This window comes from Fundulus heteroclitus, chromosome 6, assembly GCF_011125445.2.
Source record: "Fundulus heteroclitus isolate FHET01 chromosome 6, MU-UCD_Fhet_4.1, whole genome shotgun sequence".
Taxonomy (NCBI): Eukaryota; Metazoa; Chordata; class Actinopteri; order Cyprinodontiformes; family Fundulidae; genus Fundulus; species Fundulus heteroclitus.
In genome coordinates, this window is record NC_046366.1 from 20,701,101 (window position 1) to 20,723,520 (window position 22,420).

The window sequence follows — 22,420 nt, forward strand, 5'->3', positions numbered from 1 at the left end:
CCACTAATAAATTACTATAGGTGAATATTGACAGCCTTGTAATATATGATATTATTTAACCTTTATTTAACCAGGTAAAATGTTTAGTTTTAGTATTATAAACACTACTTTCCATGACATACCTGCCTACATCACTCACTTGTCTTTGAATTTCTTGAAAATTACATTTCATGCCAGCTAGATTACAATTAAATACAAGTCAAATTGTTAAAGCACTATGTTATTCTACTTATAAAAGTTTATTGGCCTTTACAAATAATAATTTTTGTGTACCTGTGATAATACTTCTGCTTCTGCAGCAGCCATGACACAATACATAGCAATGGTGCCTTTGTGTCACGCCATAGTCATGTGATGTCCTATATAGTAATATATCAATGTTAGTTACAGTCATTCTGCAATGTATTGACGCTGGGGGACAAAATATAAATGCACAACAAATGTTTAAGATTTTGAGTTGAAAACCATTTTCCTTTCATCTCACTTTTATGCACTGAACTATATTATACTGGGACAACAGTGGCGCACACTTCACCTGCTTTGCTTGCTGTTAGTGGTCAGAGGGCCCGGTGGGGCCGATTGTCTGGCAGCCCCACTTCTGTCAGTCTGCTCCAGGGCAGCTGTGGCTACAATGTACCACTGCCAGCATGTGAACGAGTAAGTAAATGGATGGATGTAGTGCAAAGCGCTGTGGGGGTCCAGATATCAGAAAGCACTATACAAGTAATGTGCTGTTTACCTCTTTTTTTTTTTACCATAGTGAGTAAAATCCTAATAAAAAGTAATGGCAACACTAAAGAGCAACACTAAAGAGTTTGTATGTTTCTCAGATTTGTACTTTTATGTCTGAATCAAATCCCAATTTTCCCCATGCATATTTTGACTTTTGTGATATCTGCAAATATTATGTTTATCCAAAGGAAATGATTTGAGCACCCTATTTTCAACACAAAAAGTCTGGTGTAGATCAATGCTTTTTATTATTATTGTCAAATGTATTAGGCTATGGAGGATAGATCTATCCATCCGAGTCCGATGGCTTTGAGTGAGAGCAACTGATTTGTCGACCAGTGTAACGCTTTAAAAACGAAGCTCATTTTGGTCTATTTGTCGTAAAACAGAAAGTGTGTCACTGCATAAACAAACACAGTAAAATAGATAAATTAAAAAAAAGGAGCTGCATTTATTCTCTGTGTCATCTGGCCAAAAGGACTGTTTACTACACGGTTTAATAGCATCACAGCTGTTTGTATTGGTTTCCACCATTTTAAGGGTTTGCACCTCTCTCTGGAAACTAACTGTCACAGGCTGAAGTATTTTATCATACAGCTCTGGTCAGCTGAGATTAACCCAGTGTACAAACAGTAAACCCAGTCACACACACACACACTTGCACCGACCATGAATTTAGTCAAACCGAGCTATGAACTATCCCTGTGAAACTTGAGAAGGAATTGTGAATTAGTGTAGTATGTATTGCCATGTCTCTCTCTTTCTCTCTCTGTCTCTCTCTCACTCGCTCTCTCTCCCCCTCTCTCTCTCTCTGTTCATGGGAGGAGCGCAGTGCAGCTCCTCTCTGTATAAGAAGTGTTGAGCTTACAGCAAGGGATTTTACACAGCTACTCAGGAGAAACGAAATGATCTGCCCTGGAGCCGCAGCAAAATGCTGGATGGACACCTACTCCTGGGATGGTTATCGTTCACAGTTATAGTGCATCTTCTCAGCTTGCCTGGACCAACCACAGCTTACTTCGGGTAAGAACTTGACGCACGCACGCACGCACGCACCACCACCACAGGTCCAGGTGGCCATTGATGCTGCTTTCATTGATTTCATTGGTCACTGAATGACAAAGCGGCAGGTAACGCATTCTCTTTCCCTTTTGGAAACAGTGGCTTGCTCGGTTTAAAAGTTGCACGGCGTGACTGAAAGTGATTCGCTGTGATTGCAATAGCAGGGCAGGACCGACCGGGTCAGAGAGGTGTCACTCTCTGAGGCCTCGCAGCTGGTGTCTGTCGCAGGTTATCTGCCGTTTCAGCGGGTGTAGAGGGCGACTGAACGGCGCAGGAGCGTCTATTATAGGTAGACGCGCAGCTTTGGGGAGCAATGCTGGCTGAGGATACATAGTTCATTCTTTACCTCCGACAGTTGGCGTCAGCTGAATGGCAGGTAGCTGTCTACTGATAACTTTGTTGAAGCGTTTGTAAAATCCTATGTTACTCTGAAAGGCTGCCGCTTGGAGCGGAGCGAAAGGTGAGTTGCGAGCGCCTTAGACCCAACAGCTGGTAACAATAAAGCAATCTGACTGACTGAAGTGAACCGGTGGCCGAAGAGTCTGCTCAGCTTGCACAGAAAATTCCCCCCATCCAGCATAAACATGGCACAGCTTTGGCAAGTTTTCTCTCTCTCCCCAACTCACTCTCTCTCTCTCTCTCGGGTTGTCTCGGTCAAATTTAAACAACACTCGAAACACGTGTAGGGAAAATAATTTAGAATCCTGAGCCCAATTTTCATGAGCCATGTCATTTAGGCACATTGTTGTTTATTATAGAGGGAGGCTAAGTGGGTTATTCTCAGGGAGGGAACGCCTTGGATTTCAGGTGTATCTCTCATGAAATTCCCTTAAATGTTACTGAAGCTTCTTTTATTTATTTTTATTTTTTTTTAATTTTCAGTTTTTCCAATGTTTACTCTCAGACAGAGCCAGCCCAAGGTTATAACGGGCCCCGGGCAGAAACAGCTTTGGGGGCCGCTTCCCAGTACACCCATCAACCACCTGCCCTAATTACATTTCCCGTTTTACAACTACATGTTGCAAAACAGGGCATCATTCATTTCATCATTCATCCTTGTAGCTTCTTAACGCATTGCTCCTCAGTTTTTCTTTTCATTTTAAATTAAGTATTCTAATGAATCATCAGAGACAAATAGATATAAAAATGCTAACATAATGAAGTTATTCTATTTAATTGTGCTTTAATATTTGTTTCAAACTGTATTTTCTTAGCTTTTCATTTTGATCAGATCCTTATAGTAGACTGAGCTTGTTATTTACGTTGACTGCTGATTGTTAGCAGTCAAAAATATAATACAAATTCACACAAGGTCGGAGTGAAACATCCCACAGCAAAAAAAAAAAAAAAAAAAACTGTGGCATAAAATGACCAAAATTGCAAAAGTACAAAATAATGACAAAAAATAAGGAGAAAAATGAGCAGCACATCCACCAAGACATTCAGCTCTGGTAATAACCCTTTAATACGGTCCACCTCTAATGGTTTTGGAGCAGAGAATGTTGATCACAACTTGTTCTGTTGTTGATTTCCCAGCAATACATTTTTTAAATTAACTGTAAGACTTGTTTTTTTTGTATTTGTTTTTTGGAGCTAGGTTTTAACTATTACTATATACTTACAGGTATTGATTCTAGGTGGCTTATAAACATATTAAAGATATTTTAACAACTTAAATGACACAAAACAGCTTATTATTACTAAAGTGCAACAATCTTGTTTAAAATATGTTTGTACAGGAGAACCAGGCATCCTTGCCCCCATCATAATGTTTTTCAAACTAATATTTGTTGCCTGTGATGGGTCAGGTGCAAACTATAGTGCCCTCTATAGGCTAATATGAAAAACTAAACAGGTACTTCTGCGGTGGCCCCCCCTTTGGATTGCAACACATTTAAGACAGTCACCTGTCCTTATTACAGTACACAGTTAAATCCAGTTTGTCATCCTTTGGAGTGAACTGTATGAATAAAACGAGCTCACCGGTAAGAAGGCAGCGGTGTCACAGTTGCACACTGTTATGCCTCAGTTCCGGGCAGCAGAGCAAAAAGAAACCAGTAGCAGAGAGGACAGACCGGAGTGAGGGGGGTTTGTGTCACGCTGCGGGGAAAGTTTGAGTGAGAAGAAGAACACAAATAGGAGGGAAGAATACTTGTGCAATAGGGGTTCAACCTCAGGGTAGAAACATAATTTCGAGTGAGGGCAGACCATATATCCAAGCAGCCAGTGTGTTGTTTGTTTTGAAATCATCTGGACAGAGATTTGAGAGAGAAGGTGCAACGCTTTTGACTGATATGGTATGTTCTTAAATAAAGATCAGATATTTACCCACATATTTACCTATACTCAGTACATAATTTGTTTAAATCTGAAGTAAATATAAATTTGAAAAAAAAAATTAAATCTTTTTAAATTATCAATCTGCCTGGGTAAACTGAAATTTAGGCTTTTTCTTGGTACCCAAAGTTTTAAGGGGCACATTATGTGTGAAAGTGGCAGGGGGCCTGGCAGGGTTTGGGAACCCTATGCAGAAGCTTAGTTCAGTTATGCCTCTGGCTGGCTGTGGTCTTGACATGGTCGTTAACAGGAGATCAACTTGGCCAGCTGTCTTGTTTCTCCTGTAACTAATCTGAAAAGATTTTGCACTGTTACTAAGCAAGATCTACCTGCCTGTTCGTTGTTTTTTTTCTGCAAAAAAAATCTCTCATGGTTGTTTGTTAGTGCTCCCCAGATACACTGAGACAAATGGTTGTAGACTGCAGGGTGATGACACCAGAGGCGTTTCCAGCAGAGTCAAATTTATGGCAGGTATGGGTGCGCAGGATCCAGAGGTATTAGGCGATCCGTGAACTGTGGTGAATCTGCAAGAGAGGACAAGAAATGTCCCCCTGAGGTCCTGTAAAACTCAAATTTGAGAGATTTTCACCAGCTGAAGTGGGCTTTTGTTTTCACACAAATAATTTTGCAGATGGGGAAAACAACTTTTTGAATATAGTCAGAATATTTGATTTCTTCCTTTTTAAATCTGTTAATGCAAGTTAAAAATAATACTGGCACTCCTCTGAAACTAGTTGTTGTAAAATGCTACAAAAAGTCTCATGGGAACAACTCCTATGGAGAAGCACAGGCTTGCATCCATGGCTGTGTCTTTCTCTGACTTTATTCTTTAGGCTCAATTAGTTTGTCTATATCACATTAGAAGGACAAAAGTAACTCTGCTTTCTGTCCCCGACTCCCTTTCTGTTGCTATCGCTGCCCTTGGCAGGCCCTGTGTGTTAAAGCTGATGAGCCAAATTGCCACCTTCACCAGCCTTAATGGTCATAATGATAATGCATATTGACTTATTCAATTACCACTCGTTTTCAGCTCAGCTGGCCTGTTCTCTGTGGTGTGGGGAGACATGTGGTATTATCTTACTTGGGATTTATTATTTTCCAGCCCAGTCAGAGGAGAACATGAATGAGTAGCGTCAGTGAAGGATTTACCCTGCAGCTGATGAACTTGAAGCATACCGAAACAGCTTGCACAGGTGACTCAGATACCAAGTGTGACTGCCTAGTGGACAGGTTCTGGGAAACCTGACACTGGCGATGCTGTGGCCTTAACTTGGAAGGACGCACACAAACACAAACCTGCTCAAATAAAATATTCCATGAGCGTGAGTCTTCCTAGGACCTCCTGGGTACTGATTTACTGAAAATAGTCAATGTTGCATACTCAATTTCCAGAGTGCGGTGGAGCGTAAGTGTAACATAAACACAATCTCTCCTGCCCATAGTGCACTCACCCGAGGGCGGGGTGAGATTCCTGGCGTAGTCGAGCACCCGCATAAATTGTCATCCTTTGCCACAAGAATGCGAATCCATTTTTTTGTTCCCTTAGCCTGTTGTGGCAGGTGCCGATCCGCTGCTCAGTTGTCCTTTTGAAATGGAAGAGTTGAAGAATCTCTTCCAGCGCAACATTGCATCACGTTGATGAGTTTTATTTTTAACTCTCAGACCTATGACTGCTCTGTGAGGTACCTCTGTTGGTTTAAATCTGAGTGTTTGCTTAAGGCATGTAATTCTGTGGTCTGGTTACCGAATGCGGGTCCTCAAACTGAGTCAAGAATCTCGCCCCCCCCCCCCTCTTTTTTTTTCTCCTCTGTTTAATTTAGTTTGTTGTGTGTCACATATACAGGAAACCGGCTCACATTCATGACACTGGAATCTACCAATTACAGAGACACCCAAATGTAGCAGTTGATGTTCAGTTGCTGCCATATGTATTATTAGTTTGTTCCTTAAGCTGCATAGTTGTGCTTTGAGGCAGGATTTTTGTTTTCGGCACTCCGTTAGGAAAGGCAGTAGTTAAAAAATAACGTGAAAGAAATTGCGCAAAAACAGATCAGAATTGATTAGAGTTTTATTGTCATCGTCACATGAACAGCGGAATTAAAAGTGCCATCAGTCAGTTACACACAACATAAGAAATAAAACAAATAACTGATAAATAACAGTTGGTTGGTTGGTTGGTTGGTTGGTTGGTTGATTGGTAATTTATTGAGCAATATTTATTTAATTATTTAGATTCCTGAACCTTTTACCCATTTTATTCACATTACAACAGAACTTTTTTCTATTTTGTTGGGATCTTCTGTGATGGACCAAAACAAGGTAGTGCATTATTGTGAAGTGGAAAAAAAAGATTATTTGACAAGTTTTACAAGTAAAAACCTAATAACTCTGGCATGTATTCGTATTTGCCCCTTTATAATATTACATTTTGCTGCAATTATTGCTTCAAGTAATTTGGGGTATGTCTCTTCCAATTTTGCACATCTAAAAATTTTAATCTTTGCCCATTTTTCTCTGCGATCTGACTGGAGCTCAATTGGATTGTTTTATAACTCTGCTTTAAGCATTTTCATAGCTTTATCACTGATCTGTTTACTGTGTTCCTTGGTCTTTATTTTCCGAGTCTGTTTACAAATGTCCTTTAACAAACCTTTGAGGCCTTCACAGAACACCTGGATTTATAACGAGATTAAATCACACATCTCATCCACTTATGATAATTTTTTTTATTAGATTTTTTACCAAAAAGATTTTGAAAACCGTGTATCTTTCGTTGCCTCTTCAGTCCTACTGTAATAGTGAGATATTATCTCAATAAGATACAAGTAAGTCTGTGGTTCTGATGTGTCAATGTAAAAAAATAAAACTAAATTAAGGGGCATATTTTTGCAAAGCATTGTACATGCTGCAGTTAGAAGTGTTTCTCCGTTTTAGCTTATTCGACCCTGTAGTTTATCAAGCACCGGCATGTTTTTAATTCGCTTTACTTCTTTGGCATGGCTCAGAAATGTTACAATTACTTTTAAAGCGTCTCCTTTTAGCCGTTTCCTTTTGTTCCCTTCAGTTGTCTGGTTTGCCTGCCTCATGTGCGTGCTGGCATCCCTCCAGTGGTTTGTGGGGAGCTCCTGGGTGATTACCTTTTATTAGAAGCAGCAGAGCTGGTGTAGGCCCAGGCTGGCGTTGCCTGGCAGAGAGCGGTGGCAGTCGTCTCATTACTGAGCCATAAGAGCTGATTAGCCCTGACGTGCAGCAAGGGCGGGGAGCAACGTTGATAGAGGGATTTCCCAACTTCATAGGATATCCTGTGGCTACAGCCACACCTCTAAGGGTATCACTTTTGCGAGAGTCAAGTCAATAGGATTCTTTCTACACCCGTGCTGTGAAAGTGAGATCATGCAAACCTCCAAGCTTAGATAAGGGATCACATGCCAGAAGTAAAAGCTGCCTCATTTACTTCTGTTTTAAAACATCCAGATTTGAGCTAAGCCCTAATTTCTTTTGAATCCTTTTGTTTATCCATGTGGAAAAGCCTGCTACACCCAGGACGGTCTTAGTATGAAGGATGATCCCCAGTTAGGAACATTTTCCTAGATGAACTGGAGAAGAAATAGGGGCCTGTATGAGTGTAAGCTGCAGCTTACATGAACTGTTCTTATTAAAACAGAGAAACTGACAAAAAGTTACACACCTTTTCTACAAAGGTTTCAGGGTCTGTGTAGTGGTTTGTTAAGGGACTTGCTGTGTAAAATAACATGGTTGTACAGGATATTTTAAAAGATTAAATGGTTTGGCCAGGGTTTGAAATGGTCTTTGGCATGCTCACATCCTGTAGCTCCTGTGCCATCAGAATGAAGAAGCGACCGCAGCTATAATGCATATTTGATCACAAAAGGATGGCTGTTTCAGTCTGGTTACAAAAGCCTGCTGTTTTTGTTGATAGGAGAGATCTGAAGGAAACCTGTTGGTCATAAAACAAACAGAAAAGAAAATACACATCACTTTTGCAGCTGGAAAACTAATAAAGACTCAAGATACACTTATTAGTGAGACATTGATAAATTGAGGCTTGTTAGGGTGGCCATTATGTCAGAGGTTTTCCATCATCTGACCACAGGTAAGGTTTTTCTCAGTCTTTTCATTTACAGTCTGAAATGGTAATTCCATACACATGTAACATCTATCTAGGAAAATTGATTGATCAAACAAAGATGAGTTCAGAATGTTCTGCCCTAGGTTATTTATATAGACAGATAATATTGGCCTAGAAGCAAACTTCCAAACCTTATGGGACCATTTTATAAACTTGCTGGATCATGATTAAATGAATCTAAATGCTCTTTTTGCTCTCTTTTATTTGTTTATAGAAATAAACAAATTCGGTCAAGAACTGCACCTTGCAGCAACAATTCTAGAGCAAAATCAAAAATGTTTGAATACTTTATTCTAAGAGGTTTTGAATATTTGCCTTGTAATTACCTTGTAATTGGCACTGGCACTTAAATGTTGATTTACCTTGTAAATCAACATTTAAGAGAGCGCAAAGGCCCTAATGAGTTGCACCTTGGCAATTAACTGAAAATATGGCCACAATTGAACTGTCAGTTTAAACAATGTAAAGTAATATATATCCCTCTCAACAGGCTGAATCAACACTGTCAAAATATGTTGACTGTTCCCACTCAGCTGTGTCTAAAAATGTAGTGCCATAGTATGAATAAAATGAGAAAAGTGTTATATTGGAAATGCAGCAGGTCAAGAAAGACATGAAAGCATGAGGACAGAAAACTCAAAGCTATCTGCTTTGAAAATAAAAAAAAAATTCACAACAAAATTAGTAAAAGACAAATGTGCAGAAACAGCAGTTGATGTCTATAAATTCCCTGTTAGAAATTAGTTGTAGGAAGTGGGATCTGCTTGCAGAAAAGATTAATTACCAATTGACAAAGGTTTAATTTAACGATAAGCAACACACTTGTGCTGGACAAGCAGACGATTTGCCTGTTTCATGGCAGGCTTTTTGAGTAAAAAGGCTGCATTTGCCTTAAGTTGTGTAATACAACTTAAACTAGCTCATGATCTGTCAGTTAAATACATTTAATTTGCAGCATCTGTCTGCTGCAGTGTCACTTTAGAACATGACATGTTATTCATCGAAACATGAGTTTGTGAAGAGCAGGAGCCTTCATTATATAATTGTTATTGAAAACATTAGAACTAAAAGGTGTACGTTTTGTCCACCATTGTTTTTTGGATTCAGTAGCCTATGGCAGATTATTGGGGATTATCATACCGTCTGGTTACAGAACTTATTTTAATGAGATTTAATTCATTCATTCATTCATTCATTCATTCATTCATTCATTTCCATTGTTGAAGTGGTTTTCGTTTTTTTTATCACAGGCCCCTTTTACGTGGAAGACCTGGCCAAGAGAGCAGTGAGACATAAATGACAAAAAGCTTCCCTAGAATCAATGTGACATAGTTGGCTTTGATTCCAGAGTTTACTCCAGTGTGTTAATTCAGGTTTACTTATTATTATTTTAGATTGCAGACCCATAAACCCGAAAGCTTTTTTCATGGTTCAGTTCTTCTAAAAGCAACAATTTAAACTCTCTACTGTCTATTGATGTTTATGATGTTCTTGTTTTCACATAATTATGGAAGCTCTATAAGAGGTATATTACCTAGAATGGCTTTGTATGAAAACCAATACCAGTATATAGGCGACAAGAAAGAAGGGGCGACCAGTTTATGTTGGCCAACAGTAGACAATGATGAGTAAGAAAAACCCAGCTAATAATAAAGCTTAGTGGCCTAATATGTGAAAAAGAAACATTTATTTGAAATATATCTCCACGGTCAATAATAGGCAAAAATATGTAATCTACTAGTTTCAGTTTTACGTGAAAGGAAAATCAGGGCTTGTTTCTTTAAAACAAATCTAAATAAGTATCTCAGCTTTTGATAATGAACACACTGCTTTAAATACATGTTCTTATCAATTAAGAATCAATGAGATTTAAAAGTTGACACTGAATCTACTTGTTGACCTTTCCTCATATTTTCTCAAAGAGTGACAACCTTTGCATTTGTGGAAGTGGTGAAGCTTTGTTTTCTCTGCATTTAAAATAAGTTGTAGGGGACAGAGCAGTTCTGGTACTGTAAAGTATGTTGGATATGCTCAAAAATGTTTTCAGCAGTCAGTGCTGAGCTGTAAATTATGGTGTAAACAACACAGAAGTATAAAGCTGAGTTTGCAATGCTCTGTTCTAAGTTATTTATATATAAATGAATCAATAATGGGCCAGGAATAGAACCTTGTGGAGCCTCCTAATGGATTTGGAATACGTACCCTGTTGCCTGGATTCTACCTAGGAGCTAATTTTCAAACCACCCAACCAGTTAGTAATACCAATATGTGTTAAATGTGCAGCTGGATCCAGTGATCAACAGAAGAAACTAGAAAGTCAAAGCAAAATTTATTCCAATAATTCTAGAATGATGCTCGATTTTGAAAAGAAAGAAGAAAACCGATTTTAGTACCGATCTTACCAAATAACTGCAATCTGGGCTCATGTCAGAGCCAAGTTAGTGTGCCTGAATGTGTCTGGGGTGTTGGTGTGCTGGTACAGGGCTGCTCTGTACTAGATCAGTGGAGTCATGCGGACACTGCTGCACACCAAATCTGTGCCAGTCACACAATGACTGCAACTGAGCCGCTGACCTTAGCCGCCTTGAGTTCTCACATAGCAGTTAAACCTCTTATATGCTCCATAGTCCCACTCCCGTTCCCGAGCCCAACTTCAGTTGTCAAACTATTGAGCCTCCAGTGTTCAAGTGTATGGATGTAGATTACAAAATGTGTCTGAAGACTGAGGGTTTGCGCTAGACTATTCTAATTTCTTTAGAAAACTAATGAAAGGGAAAGCCACTACTCAATGTATATTACTGAGAATTCATGTGATAGGCCAATGCAAAGTAGAGCATAATTGTAGAGTGAAAGGAAAATGTTATGTGGTACTTAAAATGTTAATGCAAATAAGAATGAAAAAAAAACAAAACTGGAAGGCATATGTGGTGAGCCCCTTTTGCTCTGATACCCCTAAGTAAAATCTGGTTGCAAACGTAATCTTAATGGAGTATTGAATCCACCTTTGTGCAAGTTAATCTCAGTATAAATCCAGCTGTTCTGTAAAGGCATCAGGGGTTTCTTAATAAAACATTAGTAAACAAAAAGCGTAAAGACAATGTAAAGCAAAGAAAACACCAGACAAGTCAGGGATAAGATTCTGGAGAAGTTTAAAGCAAGATAAGGTTTGGTATCCCCCAAGTTCTTTGTAATCCATCATCTCAAAATTGAAAGAACATGACATAACTGCAAACCTAGCAATGCATGGCCATCCACCTTAACTGAAAATCTGGGCGAGGAAAGCATTAATCAGAGAGCAGCCAGGAGGCCATGGTGGATCTGGAGGAGCTGCTGAGATCCCCTGCTCAGTTGAAAGAATCTGTTAACAGAACAACTCATTGTGCACTTCAAAATCTGCCCTTACTGAGAAGTCATGTTTCCAGTTTTTAACAAGCTATGTAAGGGACAAAGCAGTCCTGCAAAAGAAGGGACTCTGGTCAGATGATGACAACATGGGAAGCACTTTGTGTGGGCTAAAACTAATACGGTACATCACCCAGACCCGGCTGCAGAAATGTATTTAAGGGGGTGGGGTTTAGGGGCACATTTCATTTTTGCAGGTGTGCACACTTTAAAAAAAAACAAAAAACATTGTATATGCTTCATGCTGAACAGTGGCTCTGTGACCACTCCTACAGTGCTGAGGTAAAAAACATATCTCAATAAAATCCCAAAATCTAGTGTAATATAATCAGTGTTGCCAGATTGGGCAGGTTTCGACCCAAGTAGGCTTCTTTTGAACACATTGAGCAGGAAAAAAATAGCTTATGGGTGGGTTGTAAAATTTAGGAAAACTATTCACATTTGGGGGGCTTTTAGAAAGAATTAATAAATAATCTCGAAATAGTTGTCATTGTTTGGCAAAAAGCTTAAAACTGACACATTTTAATAAAATGCCATCTCCTTGAAATTTTTATTAGTTAATTTGTGTTTGAAATGTGTGGACTCTGTCAAACATGACATCATCAATGAATAACTGTGTGTAAAAGACAAATGTTAAGACTGATCTATACTCTGTGAGAGAAAGGAATTTTATATTAAGTTAGGTTTACAACTCATGCTTGGATTGATTGCTATTGATTAAAAAAAAATTTCCGGTTGCTATACCGTGATTGTGAAAGTGATCTTGTGAGTTATTTGGTTGCCTGATTGGACATTTTGTTGGAAGCCTGTACATACAACGTTTTTTTTTTCTTTGCTCCAGTGCAGTTGTGCACTAATGGCATGTTCTTTCTTTTGTGCTTTAATTGTTGAATGCTATTACATGAGTCCAAGAGAGGTTGAAATGTAGGCTTTTTTTAAGTTGGGTGAGTTTTACATTGTCTTTGGGCTGGAAACCATCAGTCTGATCTGGCAACATGTGAGTGTAGTGCTGTGTCCCTTCAATTAACTCAAGTCAAGCATAAGCATAGCACTTTGATAAACATAAACACTGATGTCAGGCTGACCACTGACTGAAGTAAACATTCACACTAGGAGAGGTAACTACAGCAGCTAAGGAGCACAAGGATCAGAACAAAGCAGTGTTACCCATCTGCGTGCAAGTAACCCGAGTTTAGTCCATTTGGCTTAGTTACTGCTCGGTTCTGCTCCTTGTGCTCCTTAGCTGCTGTAGCTAAACCTCCTAGCATGGATGTTTACTCCAGTGCTGACCTCAGTGCTGACGTTTCCAACAGAAATGAATAGTTCTGCTTTCTGATCGCTCTCGTTTGCTCCGTCATCACTTCTTGTATTTGTTTGGAAATAAGTCAGGACATCCACACCGCATCAGCAACGGTGAGCATAGCCGTCTCTGTAGGCTCCCCCCCCCCCCCCCCCACACCACCACCACCACCTTGCCTGTTAGTTATCTCTGTGTTGGTACATGACATTGAATCCCAATAAAACACTTGGAGTTTGTGGTTGTAATGTGTCATAGTGTGAGGGGGGTTGAAAACGTTTGAGAGGCACTGTGTGTAAATTGTGCATCATGCCTTTAGAAATAAAACTATCATGAAAAGACAATGTGATGAACTCAACTCCATCAGTCAGTTCTTGGGTGCATTCCTACATGCTTTGTCTCTGTTGTAAATTAACAGACAGGACATCAGATGGCAGAACTTGAGGTCATATCCTGTTAAGTGAGATGATATTCAATTTTCCTTTAAACCCTGAATAAGTACTTTTAGATACATTTCCACTGCACTGAACGAGTCATAACTCAACTAACCACAACTTCATAATTCCAATCCTAGCATTTCTTGGTTTTGAAAGTCTTTTAGTCATAACACAGCAGTGTGTCACCCCCTGCTTGTTAGGTCACATCTCACTATCCAGTGCGCTCAGCCAGACACTAATCTAATTAGAGTCTCATACATATTTTTCTTCTATTTTATTTTTCTAACAGTTAAGAAATTGATAATTATCACCACGGAGAAGAAACGGCTGGTGCAGGATTTATTTTTACATAAACTTCATGAAGGTGGACGATAGACTTGAGACTCCCTGACCCAGAGAGTCATTCGACACCGATTCATGGTTTCTCCAATTATTTAGGTCTAAGCTACGGAGCACATTGTCAGCCAGAGAATAGAGTGGGTCAGTGGGAAAACACCAGACACGCTTACATTCCTCCTACCATTGGCATGGCCTGGGCTGTGATATACCAGATGGGAGTTGGACCGGGTGGTCTGAAGTTCACCCAAGAGTTCTGTGTAAAAGTATGCAACCTTGCCACAAAAAAGCCCAGAAAAAATAACGGGGGACTTTAAAGGCTGAGGAGGCAGTAAGAAAATGTGAAACCAAGAAAAAAAATATCTGTTCTAACAAGATAAACTTCCTACAGACCTCACTGTTTAATTTAATGATTGATATCTCTTATATTTATTGCACACAGATTAGTCCCAAGCGAGCAGAGTAGTTTGTCTTCATGACAGTTAGACTGTTCCAGGACACATGTCCCTGTCTGTCACTGTCTTGTGTGGGTTAAGTTCTCGTATAGCGGTGGTTTTGTCTGGAGGAGGCTTTGTTTTAAGCAAACAGCTGGGCTGAGTGATTGACATCCGTTTAGAGATATTGACCAGTGGGAATAGAGAAAGTTTGGAAAGTAGGGGGAAGCTAAAGGAGAGGGAGGGGGGCTGGTTATGATGTTGGAGACATCAGACCACACAACCTGCAAGTTCAGACTGATGGAGAAATTGTGGCTTTTGTGCTTTTTCTGTCTGGGCGCGTTTAGCCACTACAGACTCGTATAGTTGTTGACTTAAGGTCGTTGAAGCCCACATGCATGTGCACAAAGACACAGGCACACAGTGTTGAAAAAAAATGGGGCCACCATTACTGGTGCTTAAACAGACACAACATTATGACAAAAAATGTCTGAAAATAATAAGAATTACATTGACAAATAATCAGATTGTAATTTCTCAGTAGTTCTAAAGCTTTTTTGCATAATTTGGAGTGTAATTCATGAAATCTCTGTTTAGATTGCTTCGATCTCTTGAGATTAATGTACACACAGACAGCTAAACTGCACTGGATTTTTTTTTTCTTTTGAACAAATATTTATTCTCTGTTTTTGAAAATCAAAAAATTCTGTAATATCTATGCTGTACCAGCAGATTGTGACAATGCTGACATTAAAGGACATACAAGTTTAACTCCTCCTGGTCAGTAGGTGGTGCACTCATGCTCGCCCACTATTGTTCCAACTTTCAGTTTTACTGTTTGTTAGCAGGTTGCCAGGTCCTTTGGTTAGCATTAGCAAACATTTAACTTACCTGTCCAGAAGGAAAGTGAAAATGTCTTTGTGGCTTCTGGGACCCTTTGTTTCCTTAAGTCAGCGCCAACACTCAAAAGTTTGACCGATGTGTTATAATATGTGGTTGGACATTATAAAGTTAATTTATACTTCTGAATATATTTAGAATTTTGTTTTCTAATTTGTTGTCTCTCCCACAATGTTATCACTCTCTGCTGTTGCATGCTGTATGGTTACATGCAAATTGACAGCTATGCACATTATGTGAAGATACAATGTAGTGACGTTTAGCATTGCAAGGCTCTATATTGTTGTATTACTTTCTTTACTTTACATTTTAAGTTTACTGGAAATAGTGTTGGGACAAAACAATATATATTTTGAAAGAAAATAAAACAACTTTACTATTGTGTTTTTTAGCATAGGAAGCAAGAGTGAGATTGTGCTATGAGGACTTTATTGTCATAGAGAAAAAAAAATCTCCATATATCTAATCTTTACAAATGGCCACAAACAGAACAATTATAAAATGTCCACTTATTTGTTTTTTAAAATCTCAATAAAAAAAAATCTGTTTGCATATGTATGGGGGCCATATGCAATGGAAATAAGGGTTTGCTATGCCATCCGAACTATTTACATGAATACCTAATGAAGAATGGGCAGAAGTACCAGTTGAGGGTCACTTGCAGGACTGTAGTGTGAAGCCAGAAAAAAGAGTGTTGATGGCAAAATTCAGAGAGCTAGTCAATAATTTCCTCAAGGGATTAACTTTGAGGCTCCACTGTGTGAAATGAGCTGTTTTTCGAACTGGCCGCTATGGAATATGTATCTAAAGTAAATATGTCACGGGCAATGGGAGGTGCTGACGGCTAGAGAGAAGGGACTAAACAAACTCCTGTGTTACTAAGTGAAAAGACAGCGGAGGAGGTGCAGCATAAGAGTATGTCAGCAATGTCTGCTTAGAGTGTATAGAGAGGCAAGTGTGTGAGTGGAAAAAGCAAAGCTGAGCAAACATCAGTCAGAACTTCACATAGGATTATAATGACTTTTATATGTTGGTGTTATATTCCATGGGTAGCCACTGTTGCTGTGCCAACACCTTACACAAAAACACCATCAGAATACGGTGCATGAGATGAAAACATGTTTTTAAATTCAGTATGAAGTTCATTCTCTAGAAGTTGTTTTTGTTTGCTTGTTTGCACTCATATTATATCCAATTTTATTCTATTTTTAGATATATTCCCTAAAGTACCGATTGAAAGTACCTATGGAAAGATATTCATAGTTATTCTTCTTTCTAAAGTTGATAAATGTCTGAAAGTATTCTAGCTCATTGCTATTTAACCATCATAAATTGTTGTGTTTGGACAGTTTCCTTTTGCCTTTTTTTAATGAATTGTACTGTGAAATGTCTTTAATGAGCAGAAACCCCTCATCTTGTCCATAAGTTGTCTGCTATATCATCCACACTGCTGAATGTGATGAGGATGCAAAAGTTGTCAGACTAATTCATTAGATATGGACTCCAATTCAGTCCGTCGGTCCGTCCGTCTTCTTCCACTTATCCGGGGTCGGGTCGTGGGGGTAGCAGCTTCAGTATGGAGGTCCAGATGTCCCTCTCCCCGGCCACTTGGGCCAGCTCCTCAGGAGGAATCCCAAGGCGTTCCCAGGCCAGCCGGGAGACATAGTCCCTCCAGCGTGTCCTGGGTCTTCCCCTGGGCCTCCTCCCGGTGGGACGTGCCCGGAACACCTCACCAGGGAGGCGTCCAGGAGGCATCCTGACCAGATGCCCGAGCCACCTCAACTTGCTCCTCTCGACGTGGAGGAGCAGCGGCTCTACTCTGAGTCCTCCCCGGATGACTGAGCTCCTCTCCCTTTCTCTAAGGGAGAGCCCAGACACACTACGGAGAAAACTCATTTCAGCTGCTTGTATCCGGGATCTCGTTCTTTCGGTCACGACCCAAAGCTCGTGACCATAGATGAGGGTAGGAACGTAGATCGACCGGTAAATCGAGAGCTTCGCCTTTTGGCTCAACTCTCTCTTCACCAAAACGGATCGGTACAGCGCCCGCTTCACAGCAGACGCTGCACCAATCCGCCTGTCGATCTCCCGCTCCATCTTCCCCTCATTCGTGAACAAGACCTCAAGATACTTGAACTCCTCCACTAGGGGCAGCACATCCTCCCCAACCCGGAGAAGGCACTCTACCCTTTTCCGGTTCAAGACCATGGTCTCGGATTTGGAGGCACTGATTTTCATCCCGGCCGCTTCGCACTCGGCTGCGAAACCGCTCCAGTGAGAGCTGTAGATCACGCCCTGATGAAGCCAATAGGACCACGTCATCCGCGAATAGCAGAGACGCAATCCTAAGGCCACCAAAACGGATCCCCTCAACACCTTGGCTGCGCCTAGAAATTCTGTCCATAAAAGTTATGAACAGAATCGGTGACAAAGGGCAACCTTGGCGGAGTCCAACTCTCACCGGAAACGAGTCCGACTTACAGCTGGCAATGCGGACCAGACTCTGACATCGGTCGTACAGAGACCTGACAGCCCTTATTAAAGGGCCCGGTACTCCATACTCCCGGAGTTCCCCCCACAGGATCCCTCGGGGGACACGGTCGAATGCCTTCTCCAGATCCACAAAGCACATATAGACTGGTTGGGCAAACTCCCATGCCCCCTCCAGAATCCTGCTGAGGGTGTAGAGCTGGTCCAGTGTTCCACGGCCAGGACGAAAACCACACTGCTCTTCCTGAATCTGAGATTCGACTATCCGACGGACCCTCCTTTCCAGAACCCCTGAATAGACCTTACCAGGGAGGCTTAAGAGTGTGATCGCTCTGTAGTTGGAACACACCCTCCGGTCCCCCTTTTTAAATAGGGGAACCACCACCCCAGTCTGCCAATCCAGGGGAACTGCCCCCGATGTCCACGCAAAGTTGCAGAGCCGCGTTAACCAACACAGCCCCACAACATCCAGAGCCTTAAGGTACTCAGGGCGAATCCAATTCAGTTAAAATTCAATTCATATCTATACATATGTGGTGTTCAGATTCAGTTGCAGAGAGTCCTGTTCAATCATAATTTTAATTCAGCAGAAATTGTTATGCAATGCTAAGTATCAATCGATGTCCAGTTGATTGCACCGAGTTATTGACTTTGCAGCAAAACCTCTTCTTTAGCAGTCATGTGGTGTTAATAGAAAGGAACCTTTAACAGAAAGAAACCTGAGTACATATAGTCAATGGCAAGTATAGCTTTGCCAATGACTACATAAAGGAATTAGGCATAGGGAAGAAATGACCCATGAGTACTTTCTACGGGAAAGGAAAATAATTATGCTTATTGGTTAATCAACGGCTCTGTCTATAAAAGAGACATAGCAAAAACCTATAGTCATTTGGAAGGAGAAACACAGAAACACATGAGCCCTTTCTATGGGGAAGAAATACAAAGGAAGTATGTAATTTCAATGGCAGAAATAGCTTTGTCATTGGCCTGATTATGAAAAAAGGAAATCACTGAACTTGATGTATCCTCTATCGAAACAAACAGACAGCACAAAGTCAGAGGCAGCCATGACTCCATCTAGAGCATCTTCTATATAAGCAGATAATGGCAAAACAAAAGCACTGGAGAAGGTGAACTTTCTAAAGGAACAAGAGAAATCCAGAGGACCTACTCATTTTTTTTCCCAGATTTTTCTACCTAGATTATTGAGATGCATAAGAACATCAACACTGGATGAAAAATAATTTTCCTGTCTGGCCCATCCCACTAAAACATGATGGTAGATAAAAAGAAATCTGTTGTCACAGTTACAAGGTAATTTGAAGCTACATTTTTATTTTGATCTTTTAAAGCTGCAGTGAATGACTTTTGTATAAATACATATTTTACACATTTCTTTAAACTGTAAACCGGGAAAAAAATAAATAAAATTAAAATAAATCAAGCTCCTCTAGCTCCTTTCTCGCAGTGGTCCTACTGCCGTTTTGCAGAAATATGCCGCTCCCAAACAGAAACAACCACTTAGAGCTTAGGGTAATGTCTGCCTATGATTGGTTGTTAACAGTGTCAATTATTTGTATGTACGTGCTGTTCACACCCCCTTCCCCGCACACTACTAGTCATTCAAGCTCAAGATTGCCGGCAGGCTGCAGCTGTGTGGAGAAACAACCAGTGTTACAGGAAAACTGCAAATTTCTTTAGGAGCACCTGGTCATAAAACAAAGACAGGTAAACATTGGAGCAGAAACGGCAGGTTTTGCTCTGGGGGGGGGGGGGAGCTGTGGAGGGAGGGTTGCAGCGCAGCAGAGAGCAAGGTGGAGGTACCTGTAAGGTGTGCTTCTTAAAATTTTCATTCTAAGTAAACGATTATCTCATAACTCCCTACTGCAGCTTTGACAGCACATTGGCATCAGCTTAACGTCTCATGCATTTATGGTTTTTACATATGAAAGGCTTGCACACCAGCCTTTATGTTATTATTATTATCATGACGATTATGCTCTTTTAAAGCAAAGGTGTGCATTTAATAGTCTTAATAAAACCATTTGCTTTCATTTGAAGCATAAAGAAAACCTTGGCAAATTGGAGGCTCTGCCAACACCATGGGAAATGTTCAGACATGACTAGCTGTTTGCTTTTTAAACATGATACACTATTAGAGCTGCTATTTAGGGCAACCATAGACGATTCAACTTTGTTTTTACCTGTACCTCTATCATTTAGCCTTTTCTCTGTTCTCTGTCTATTTTTTCTGTGTTTAGGCTAAGGATTAAGGGGTATTCTAAATGTGTTATTGCTACAGAGCTTTCAGACTAAGATTTCTTTAAAAGTTCATAGAGTGGGATTAGCTTCATTATAAAGCAGATGTTGGTGTAAAAAATATATATTTTTTATTTACTCAAAGGTCTTGTTGAATATTATATGACGTTTGGTATAGTTATCAACTATGTTACTTTTGTGTACGTGAAAGAAAGTAATATTAAATGATAGGGTATTAGCTTCTTAAAGCAGAACCATGCACACACGCAAATGCGTGCACACACAGAGACCCAAGAAAAAAATTGGAGTCACCAATTGCTCACATAGTTTTGACAGTTGGAGGTAGCTGGAGTACCAGAGAGAGTTCATGCATCCAGTTTAAAACAATCAGAACCATTTTTTCCATTTTGAGAGTACAATTTGTCTGAGCAATGAACTATGGATTTTTGAATCAGTGCTACTCCTCATACAGGATATAGTTGAACTTTAGGAAGTAGTCATGTGCACAGGTGACCAAATTCAACAGGAGGAGGTACTTTGAGTTACAATTTGGCAAGTTATTTTTTTTAACTGACAAGCCAAACTATAACAATGGGACTTCTGCCTTTTGACTCCCATTTTTCAACCATATTCTATGAATGAATGATTAGGTTTTGAGCAGCTAGTGATGATTTTTTCCTTTCTCTTAAAATGTGAGACCTCATTACCTAACCCTCTGGTAATTAAAAGGATGTATGTCAAAATAAAATGTTGTGTAAAGTCATCAGGGATTCCCATTTCCCTAAGCGTCTGACCGGATATTTGTGAATCAGCTACTAAATATTTTTGCAATTCTGTTGTCCCCAAAGCGAGTTGAATGAGTTCCTTCCTTATTGAAAACAACAGATTGATACTTTTTTTTTTTTTGATGCATCATCATGTTGGAATGTCTGACCTTTTTGTGTGACAGAAGGAGTCATAGTCCGACTGCCTGAGAAGATAGTGTCTTTAATTTCAAGCAATATTTTAGTCTACTTTCAAGTTGCAAGCTTTATTTCTGGCAACACATTCTGTGTCATAAAGTAAAGACTTGTGTTGTAGCTAATGTGTGAGTGTGTGTGTGTGTGTGTGTGTGTGGGGGGGGTGTATGTGTGTGTGTGTGTATGTGTGTGTGTGTGTGTGTGAGAACATTACGGGAAACTGAAACAGCATGCATCTGTGATAAAGTACGACTGTGATCTGATTCTTCATGGAGCGGAAATATTGCACAAGGCAGAATGCTGGCCAGTACCTATTTCTCTAGAGATGTGAAAAGTATTCCCTGTTCCCAACACACTAAGCCCTCAAGCCATCTTTGCCTAAAGGATGTTATCTTTTAAAAAAAAAGGACAGAAAATATTGTAAATCACATGCTATGTAATTGGCAGTTCGTTTTGTGTGTTTTCTGCATCCTTTCATGTCATTGATTTGTGTTTTTAGCAAATCATAAATTACTGCTCAGAAAGAGACACAGTTCCTTCCATTTATATTGGTGTCCATGCTTCAAATCAACCTAAAGAATTTAATAAAATATTCTACATTTGGGCTTGGTGTGGAGTGGTTTGCAGTATACGAGGTTTAAAACAGTTAGTTTCAAAACAAACAAACAAACAAAAAAAAATCACAGTCCTTTTAATGAGAGTGTTTTCTCAATTTTCGCAGAAGTTAGATAACTGAGCACTGCCCCTCCCCCACATGTTGCTGTGCACTGCCAGTGAGCTGGCTGAAAGAGGACTTCAACACTTTTCCCCTGTGTGTGTATGTAAGTCTGTCTGTCTATCTTGAGAGAAAATATAGTTGTTGCTCTTCTATGGATTTTGTTTAGAACTTTTGTTGTAAACAAGACTTGAGATGTCAAATCTAATTTGAAAGCCCTGGTTGTTGACCATGCTGAACAAAAAAAAAAAAAAAAAGGAGAGAAAAAAAAACATACAGGAGCATCTGTGACCCATTAAGTCCAGTGATTTGACACTGAGGACTCGAGGGGAAACATTTCAGTCTGTTCAGTCAGTTATTGGACTTAATAAAACAAATCTCTCGCTGACGAACTCCTGTGACCTTATCTTAGAGGCTGCACCAAATGTGAGCGGTGAAAGATTCCTCTTTGAAAAGCAGTGCAATGGTTTAAGTGAAAGCAGTGTGGATCACCATTGACCAGTTCTGCATCTGGGATGTTAACTAGCCTGACATGGACAGTTGGCAAGTGCTTTACACCTTGGGAAGTGTATGGCCTCTTTTTTATACAATGCATGGCAGTATTCCCATTTGCTGTGGTACGTCCATCCAGTCACTGGTTGACGCTGGTGTGTAGACCTTTTAATAGCCAGGTTGGTAGCAGAAACACAGCTTTTGTTTGATATCACGGTTTTATTTTTTGCAAATATAAAGAATCTTAAAAGTTGTTTGCTTTATATTTGATTAGTTCCCAGATTACTATGACATTTCCAGAGGTAATTCAGTAATTTACAAGTGAGGTTCTGTTAAAAGGTTATAGGGAGTTAAAATCTTTTCTTCAGTAAATGACTCCCCTGCTGTCCTCATTTAAATTTAATCCAGATTAATT

At 39.9% G+C, this 22,420-nt stretch overlaps 1 protein-coding gene across 1 annotated transcript in view; it reads left to right on the top strand.

Moving 5' to 3' along the window:
* Window positions 1–1,607: 1,607 nt before the first annotated feature.
* Window positions 1,608–22,420, top strand: part of wnt9a (wingless-type MMTV integration site family, member 9A) — a 35,361-nt gene continuing 14,548 nt past the window's right edge. The window contains exon 1 of the mRNA XM_036138304.1: window positions 1,608–1,755. Coding sequence (XP_035994197.1) covers window positions 1,664–1,755 — 92 coding nt within the window. The 5' untranslated portion in view covers window positions 1,608–1,663. The remainder of the gene's footprint in view (window positions 1,756–22,420) is intronic.